The sequence below is a fragment of the Amblyomma maculatum genome, chromosome 9 (assembly GCF_055883805.1).
Source record: "Amblyomma maculatum isolate TAMU_Amacu chromosome 9, ASM5588380v1, whole genome shotgun sequence".
Taxonomy (NCBI): Eukaryota; Metazoa; Arthropoda; class Arachnida; order Ixodida; family Ixodidae; genus Amblyomma; species Amblyomma maculatum.
In genome coordinates this window covers 1,129,069-1,138,682 of record NC_139352.1, presented here as the reverse complement: position 1 = coordinate 1,138,682, position 9,614 = coordinate 1,129,069, and the positions used below count along the sequence as shown (strand labels likewise).

Below are 9,614 nucleotides of genomic sequence, written 5' to 3'. Positions count from 1 at the left end.
ATAAAAATCGCGTTGCTATAGTGCTCGATACATGACTGACATTGCCACTCTAAAGACAACACCGGCTAGTAGTACCAAAATTATTCTTACACTAACAGCACTCTCATCGCGAAGCATGTGTGTGTTAAAATTGTGAGGACGCTAACGTTGGTTCGAAAAGGTGTGCAATATGGGGCACAGCAAGAATACTCAAGTCACAAAAATAAAGACTGGAACACTCATTTTTTTCTTCACTGAGACCAACCTGTTAGGTTGAGTTTTGTTTCTTTTTAACTGTGTACAATAACTCTCGCACCAATGAAGCGTTGTTTCTTTGGTGGCTACGCAGAACCTTCTTCACAGTATTCACTTGAAGCTGCCCAATAAAAAAGAAAATACAGTTCATGCTCATTAAGCCTAAACTGGGCTTCTTTTGTGTGAGCTCAAGCAATGAACGTCACAGACACTGATCGGCCACATTTGAAGCAAAGGCTTCAGGCTGCCAATGCTTTCACCAGCTCCGAATCGTGGTCCCTGTGCCAGGCGGTGTAATGCTTCCGCTGTTCCACAGCTAGCGTGAAGGCCTCCGACACGAGCCGGTTGTTCGTCGTGGTCGCCAGCGCCGCCGTGAGCAGGCTGACCTCGTGCGTGGTCTTAGCGTTCAGGGACACCATGCTGAATAGAGTGTCCCGAACGTTCTTATCGATGATTCCCGTCTCGTTGTTCTCCACAGCTTGCCACTTGGACAGAAGGAAATCCAGCATCACTTCGCTCGCGGTCTTGGACGCTGCCAGGTTGTGCAGCACGAACAGGCGGTGCTCTTTGAGCACGGACGATACCAATGTCTCGTTAAGAAGCTTCCACTGTCGGAAATGGTCCGAAGTGCAGCTCAGCCCTTGTAGGACAGCATCAAGCGGTACATTCGAGTACTCCGGGGTGAAGGTAGAAAATAGCTTAGACCATAACATGTCCCATAGTTCGACGGAACCATGGAGTATGGCGGCGCACAAAAGTTTTCCATCAGGCAGCGGAGCTCCAATCACCGTCTTCCTCTGGCCAGTCATGTAGCCGTTGAGCACCTCCCGGGCAAGCTGAAGACACTGCAGCTCGCCGTACCAGCAAGCGCGTTCCATAACCTTCTTCTGGAATGTTTTGGGGTAAGTGTGGTCCTTCTCTTTTATGATGCGCCCAACGACGTTTTCCAGCAGCCTCTGGTTGTAAGAGCGCCACAACTTCTCAAACTCGCTTTGAAGAAGCATCGAGTCGAAGTTTGATGCAATATGCTCATATGCTGCCCAGATGTTGTGGTCGGTCTCGTTTTTAATATGTTGTGCGGCCACGAAAAAGTTGGCGTATGGAGTCACTCCTGCGTCAGCGAGCTTGAAGATATCATCTAGCAGGCGGATTTTAGTGGCAGCGTCGAAGAAACTGGTGTTTTGAAGTGCCTTGATTATTGAAGCCCACTCAGCCGGTTCGTAGTTTACTCTGTAGTATCCGAGGCCTTTGTAATTGAACAGAGCCACGTCATCATCTGTAGCGTTCAGGAAGAAATTGATCTCAGACTGTAGCAACCACAGCTTGCCTTCACTGATATGGCCCTTACTCTTGTAGACAATGTAGTGCAACGGAATTTGCCAAGACTGGTTAAAGCACCTTACTCCCCCGTAACACACCGACATCTGGGACAATCGCCTGAAGCCTGGCCGATGCGCGTACTTTTTCACTGTGACCAGTGGATATCCAATGTTGTTGATCCATGCTTCCATTTTGTCCGCTATATCGGACGAGCCATTCAGAAGGCGGAAAGCGAGCAGCAAATCCTTTACTCCCGTTGCCCGGTAGCGGGTATTGTTCAGAAAGGTGGCTGCCGCGCTTACAAAATTCTCAACCGAGAAACTCTTCAGTATAACATCCATGATCATTTCCGATTTTCCCATCAGCGGATGGTCGCAGAGGCCAGGCAACCACTTGCGAGGCCTAGCGAGCCTCTTCTTGACGTCCTCTGCCCTCAAGACATCGGCTACCCGCTTGGCAAAGTAACCCTCAGACACTTCTTGCTTAAACATGCTGTGAAGCACAAGCCGTTGGAAGACAAAAGCAAGTCCTTCAAACATCCAAACGTCATCCCAATGTCGCGAAGATACAAGATTCCCGAACCACTGATGTGCCACCACATGAGCTAGTCGAGAAATTATTGCCTCCCGCCTCTCCAAATTGGCGGATTCTTCGTCGTAAGCCACGGCTGGCGCACCTAGGATTATAAGTCCCCAGTTTGGAGATATGCTCTCTTTCGTGTCCGGTATCGCGATAATGTTGACTTTTTGAAACGGTAGTGGCACCTTCAGCAAGCGGCTCAAGTAGTCAAACATCTTGACGAAAGACTTCAGGGCCAGGTCTAGGTACGGCAGGTCATACCGAATGGCGAACAGCTTCGAAAAACCGTCGTTTATCATATCGAACCCAGACAGCACGGCAAAAGAAAGCATGGATGGTGAGATGGGAACCGACATTTCGAAAAAGTCTCGACGTTCGTTTCTTGAAGTCACTGTGGTGTTCTTCAGCTCCCAAGTCGACAGGGCCTCGTGGTCTTTGTTGCGGACCACGGACAAGTTGAAAGTAGCTCTAAGGCCAGCTTCGTCGAAGCAAGGAAACGCGTACCTTGCTTTGCCATACTGCAAATGAGCTGCCATCACTTTGCTCGCTTTGCCATTCTCTCTGGTGAAGTTTTTGACCAAGAGACCCGCTTTGTCCGCCCGGAAAGTCCCAGAGAAGGTGGCCGTCAAGTTGTAAACTGTCCCGCTGACAAGTTCGAAGCCCAGGTCAAACACTACCGTGTCCAGCAGCTCCGACAGTGACGGACGCTGCTTGATGACCACGTTACTTATCTTCTGATTACCCGAGTACGTGCTGATGTTGGCCTCGTGAATGGTGAGGTTCACGGCGTGGGCCGTGACAGTGGTGGAACCCCTCTCCACGCAGTCAACGACCACGTTTATCCTACCGCTGTAAGCAGCGCCAACCTCGAAGTCACTGACGTTGAGCTCTAGGTCATAGTGGACGGGAACAACGTTCTTCGGAAGCGTGGTGCGTTGCTCGGTTTGCGAGGACACGCTGCCCTGCGAGAGTCTCGAGTCGAGAGATGGTGCGGATTGCGGCATCACTTGCGTGGAATTCTTGGTCTTCGATCGACTTGGCACGGCGAAGAAGGACATGAGCAGCACGAAGCTGACGAGACAGGCGAACAGAACAAAATTTCGCACCTCGTGGTCGGCACTGTTCGTGGACGCCTGCAAGCTCCTGGACAGTCCGAAAGGCAGCCGCTCGAAAATCCGCCGCCGCCTCGGCTCTGGGGGCGGAGCAGGCTCCGGAAGGAGTCCTTCGAGTAACGTATGGCTCTGTCTCTGCATCTCATTTCATGTCGTCTTCTTTGTCTTCTCCCTTATTTCCGGCCATGAGTACTGATCTCGCTTAGCTTAAACGCAGAAGGGGTTGTTGTTGTTGCTGCTGTTAACCCCACAACACAGGTAAATGCCCAGAAAATAGGGGGAAGAAGGAGGGTCAGCTTCATATTTACGTGGCTAAAATAATGTATTAGAAGGGTAGAGAGAGCATCACAAAAAGGCCAAAATAAAAAAGCACGTGGGAGAGAGCAACACTGTGGGATCTGTAGTCAAGTAATACTGGAAAATTTAACTAGGCAGTTCATTAGATTAAAGCAACAAATTTTTAATGGCGGAGCAAGTTTGTGGATGTACTCAAGCATGCTGGCAATTAACCCATCCTCATCATCAGCTACACGATGACAATGATGGTAGAGGAAAAAACGGCAGAGAAATAAGATTAATAAATTGTTAGAATTAGCCAGATGACAGAGAGGTGTTTTTTTTTTTAATCTAAGAGTTGAATTCATTTTATTTTCCTGACCAATGCTTAATTCTTTGCGGCACCGTATTTTAGCGAATTCACTTGTGCAAGGCGGATAGTTTTGAACATAAATTATTGTTAGAAGCATTTGCTGTAGGATCTTTAGTTAATATACTGTAAGGCTTTTTAGGAGCACTACGACCATAGCTGCGTGCAAAAAAACCTACGAAGTGAGGCACTAGATTTCAACTTTTATAGCTTTCAAGACGTCAAAATTCTGTTTTCAGCACATTAATTCTTAGCATTTGCGCTTCCACCTCAATGTTGTTTTTTTTTTCTCGCAGTGGAGGGGGGGGGGAAGGGGAAGCCTGTAGCCTAGAATTGATATCTACACATTGGGAACAATTAAGCTTATTCACGAATTGATTCTTTACCCTCATTAGTTTTCTTCACAGAGCATACTCGGACGAGACTAAAGTGTATTCTCTGTTCTTGTTTTGTCCCACAATAAAACTATCTGCGTATAATAAAGGAGCTCTTAGAAAGCACAGAGACAAACGGACCTCTGTACTTAAGATTCCATATAGAAAAAAAGACATGCCTTATTCCCAGCCACAACAAAACTGAAATAAACTTGGAGGAAAATTTGCTTCATGGAAATAAAACGCTGCAGAACAACTTCTGCATTTCTTCTCTGCATCTGCATTTTTCCTCTTCTCCTTGCTTTTTTTCCACTTCTGTCTTCCATTTCCAAATGCGCTGTTGTTCTGCGTCGAAAATGCCTTGGAGGTACAACACATACGATTGTCTTCAATATAGCGTGTGTATTGTCTTAAATTGCAAGTCACATTGCTAACACCTTCTTCGGATCAGCGGAATCATTGGTGTCGTATAAAGTATGGGGCGCTAATTTTATATTTCGAACACAAGGAAAAGCCACTGCATATTTGGGAGACCTCGCGCTAATTTCTTACACTATGAGAATTGCAAGCTTTATTATAATTGAAGTATAACCTAGTAATACACGCCAATTTGCTCTGGGACAGCATTAGGAAAAGCATCACGCGAAAATGTCGACGTGGTTAGTCATTAAATAAGTTAATAGGTTGAGATAGTTGTGACGTCGCTGGGTCGTATGACGTGTCCTAGCCCTGATTTAATGCCGTGGTGTGTGACGTCAGGATACGATATAGCAAAGCCGACTTTTCTGATACGCTGGTCACTGACATGACCGATCCCGGCGGTGGCCTCGGCGTCAATTGGCAGCTGCACTTGCTCATGTGTAGACGTGCCTAGACAACTCTAGACATCATGTTTTACTGAAATTAGCGGCGCTAATATAACCGTAGTGAAAAATATATAGCTCAAGGTTTAGTTTGGTTCTACCTAGTGTGTAAGCGAAAGCTTCATTACTAATGGTTACGCGTCGTAAAGCTCTTTATTTACAAGAAAAGAAGACCGTCAAATGAAGCAAGACGTTTCGGAAGACGCCAAAGAGAAGAAGCTGAAAAAGAAGGGAAAGAAAAAATAACAAGACGATAGCAAGAACATTCGGAAAAGAATAAGGAGGAGGAGGAGGAAAGAACATTTATTATCGGATAGAAATGGCACCTCCCCCACCCCCTCGGCACTAGGCTGGGGACGCAGGAGGTACCGCTTAGATGCTGGCCGGGACATCTTGGGTCCAGGCGGCCTCTTCGGCAAGTAGAACGAGGTAGAGCTGGAGCTCAGGGTCCTAGCACCCAATAGGGTCTAGCAGGATTCTTTCGAGTCAATATCTAGCGCCCTCCCATGAAAATTTGGGCATTCCCAGTTTATAGACCTTTCAACCCTCAGTGTTAACACTTGTCTCAACTTATATACGGGAACATATGGTTAGCCAGAATCAAAATAGACAGAAGTAGGGAAGGAAAAGAAGACGGAAAGCAAGAATATTCGGAAGACCCAAGAAGAAGAAGAGGAAGACAGATGAATGGATAGGATCGGAAAACGTTTATTGTCAGCAATGAGCGATTTGTGGGCGCTACATTTAGATGGTCTCAAGTCCGTTGCTCTCGGCGACCTTTTGAGTCCACTCAGTAGCTAGCCCGAACTTGCGTTAACGGGTCTGAGCTGGCCAGTATAGCCTCCCGCCGCTATAAAGAAGGGTCTGGTAGTAGGTCCGCTGGTGGCGGCGCGTTTTTGCAGCTCCGTAATATATGATCGTATCCTGCTATTTCGCCGCAGTGTTTACAATTTGGATTGTATTGTGCTGGGTACATGTGCGCTAATTTAGAAGGGCTGAAGAAGGCACGCGTCTGGAGCCGACGCCAGATTATTTCCTGCCTTTTGTCTAGTTTCTTGTCTGGTGGAGGATATATCCGCATTTCTAGTTTAAAGTGATTAGTGTAGTCATGAAATGAGATAAGTGCATCTCTCGAGAAATTTAGGGGAATCAACCTAGCTCACTGCTCGGATGACATAACATCGAGCTATACTATATGAGCAAACTCGTTTCCTTTGTTCCCCGAGTGTGCCGGCACCCATATTGATTCCACCTCTTTTTGGTTCCAGTCTTTACATCTTAAAATTCGCTCTGTCTCTTTGGAGATCATGCCCCTCGCAAAATTGTTTATAGCAGAATTGGCGTCGCTAATTATGGTAACCGCTTTGGTACTGACCATCGCCATGGCGATAGCCGCCTCCTCCGCTGTCCCCGAGTAGTTTGTTTTTATTGAACCTGCCATTAATGTTTTACCCGAGTTGTTCACGCCCACGATAGCAAAAGAGTTTCCTCCTTTGTATTCCGCCTCGTCTACATAAACAGTGTATTCAGAGCCTTCTAACTTGATCTCAAGGGTCTTTGCTCTTGCTTTTCTCCTGTTTTCCTGAAAAGCAGGGTGCATGTTTCTTGGTAGCGATTTAATAGTGAGTGCGTTCCATACTTCAGTCGAGAGTTTTACTTGTGCATTTCTTTCCGGAATTCTATCTTGTAGTCCTAATTTACCCATGATTTTCCATCCCGTGGATGTGGTGGCGAACCTCTTTAGCTGTGTTATTATATGTGCCTCGCATAGTTTCATGGTGTTATTGTAGACCCCCAGTTTACGAAGTCTTTCCGTAGGGGTGCAGTGGGGTAGCCCCAGTGCTGCTTTATATGCCTGCCTTATGATTGTTTCAATTTTGTTCTTTTCTGCCACCCCTAACTTAAGGTATGGGATGGTGTACACTAATCTGCTTATCACAAAAGCCTGAAGAATTTGGCACAAATCTTTCTCTTTGACCCCGCATCTTTTGTTGGCTATTCGCCTTATCAACCTGGTTGACATGTTAATTGTTGACTTAGGTCGATTTATTATTTCTGTGTTCTTTCCAATGTCTTAGATTATCAGTCCCAAGACCTTAATTTTGTCCACTCTGGTTACCAGTGTGCCATTTAATTCCACCGAGTTGGTGATCCACTGCGATTTGTTCTTGTGTTCCCCTATCCTGCTGTTTGTCTCATTTCGAGCTTGTCATCGCATTAGAATCAGGCCGATTACACTTCAAACTGGATGTTATTGCACTTTATTAAAGTAATGTATTTTCATCATCAGCATCGTCATCGTCAGCCTGATTATACCCACTGCAGGGCGAAGGCCTCTCCCATATATATTCTCCAATTACCCGGTTCAGTGCTAGCTGTATCCACTTGACCCCTGCAAACTTCTTAAACTCCTCCGCCCACCTAACTTTCTGCCGCCCCCTGCTACGTTTTCCTTCCCTTGGAATCCAGTTTGTCACCCTAAGCGACCATCGGTTATCCTCTCTTCGCACTACATGTCCTGCCCACACCCATTTCTTTTTTTTTTTTATTTCCACTATAATGTCAGTAACGAGTTATTTCTCTGACCCACTCTGAACGCTTCCTATCTTTTAATGTCACCCCTGCCATTTTTCGTTGCATAGCCCTCTGCGTTGTACTCAAGTAGAACCCTCTTGGTTAGCCTCAACGTTTCAGCCCCATAGGTGAGTACAAGTAAGATGCAGCTGTCGTATACTTTCCTCTTGAGCGATACCGGTAAGCTGCTAGTCATAATCTGCGAGTGCTTGCCAAATGCGCTCCATCCCAATCTTATTCTTCTTGTTATTTCCTTTCCATGGTCCTGATCTGCGGTTACTACCTGTCCTAAGTAGGCATATTCGCCTACTACTTCCAGTGCTTCGCTACCTAACGTAAACTGCTGTTCCTTCCCGAGGCTTTTGAACATTACCTTAGTCTTCTGTATATTGATTTTCAAGCCTACCTTTCTACTTTTTCTGTCTAGGTCATCAATCCTTATTTGCAATTCATCCCCCGAGTTGCTTAGCAAGGCAATGTCATTAGCAAATCGCAGATTACTGAGGTATTCTCCATCTACCCTTATCCTTAACTGCTCCCACTCCAAGTCTCTGAATACTTCCTTTAAGCAAGCTGTGAATAGTACTGGGGAGATCGTGTCTCCTTTCCTAAGACCTCTCTTTATGGCAATTTTGTTACTTTCTTAATACAGAACTATAGTTGCTGTGCAACCACTATATATATATATCTTCCAGCAATGTATTTTAGTGTCCTTTAAATCTTCCCTCTCTTTCAGGGTGCGCTCCTTATGTAACACTTAAGTGATAAGTTATTAATTATGAAACAAAAAATAAATTGCCCATTGCTTACTCCATCATACATTTATTCCCGCAGCGCTGATGTATGTTTAAAGCAGGCGTTCCATTATGTCGTACTCATGCGTGCTCGCGTTCATTTTTGCCACACATGAGTAGCATTTGGCGCCGGCGTCGTTTGCCTCACCGATATCACCTTCAGAAAGCTGCGACCGATAGGATCTGCTGTATTCTCCTTTACTGACTCTTCTCTGTAATGTTAGCGGGAGGTGACAGCATAAAAATAAATAAGTGAATAGGAGGCTAAATGTTCGCTCTACAAACTCAGGAACTACGATATGCAGATGGAGCCATCTTGTAAGAAAACATCGCATTTGAAGATACTGGTTGTTCGCCAAGCGCACATGAGAAAAGAACGTTTTGTATTTAATTTTGATACATTTTGGCGCCAATATATTTTCTAGCAAATGTTAGGCGGTATCCTGGAAAAAAAATGTTTTTTGTTTAGCATCCTGGCGTTCTGCGCCGCGCTTTCTTACCGATACCGCTTGGGTGGAATAATAATAACACGGTTATTGACTTTATTACACACTACCAATGATCAGCGACACCCAAGTCACGCTGAGATTCGCTGGCAGGTTCTTGTGGGGTAAGACACCGGTGACGTTAGAAAAGGGCGCTCATCTGAGAAGTAAACAAAAAATAAAATTAAGTAAAGGCGAGAACATCATAGAGCATATAGTATAACCTCTGGAAGTGAAATCAACAGGCATAAAAATTCCTTCTCGTCTACGTTGTGGGAGGTATGTCGTTTCTTATCGACCGCAAGGTCCTTGTCGGCGATGGGCGTGCCGTCTTGTCTGGCGGAAGCCACTATTGAGTTCACCAGCGTAGTGGGTCACCATGTAACCACTCGAGAACGGTCGCCTGCCACACAAAGGTTATGCCCACGCATACCTAATAAGGAACGCTGGAACTAAAGTAGCATGCCTAATTCCGAATACCTGTTGTACGCAAGTAGTAAAGGTAGCGGCATCTTTTTCTTGATAAATTTCTACCTCACAATACTACTACTACTATTAACCTGGTCACGCTAATACTCCTAATAATTACAGACCTATTTCATTAGCATCAATTTCGTGCGAAATCTTTGAACA

The 9,614-nt window shown here is 45.7% G+C and overlaps 1 protein-coding gene across 1 annotated transcript; it reads right to left on the bottom strand.

The window, feature by feature from the left end:
* Positions 1–473: 473 nt before the first annotated feature.
* Positions 474–3,386, bottom strand: LOC146178086 (aminopeptidase Q-like). The gene has a single exon (XM_084579697.1). It carries the CDS (start codon positions 3,384–3,386, stop codon positions 474–476), a length of 2,913 nt encoding a protein of 970 aa, XP_084435823.1.
* Positions 3,387–9,614: the final 6,228 nt, after the last annotated feature.

What these genes read in the sequence shown, in the direction of transcription:
- LOC146178086 (XM_084579697.1), bottom strand. Translation starts at nt 3,386, where the DNA reads ATGCAGAGACAGAGCCATACGTTACTCGAAGGACTCCTTCCGGAGCCT.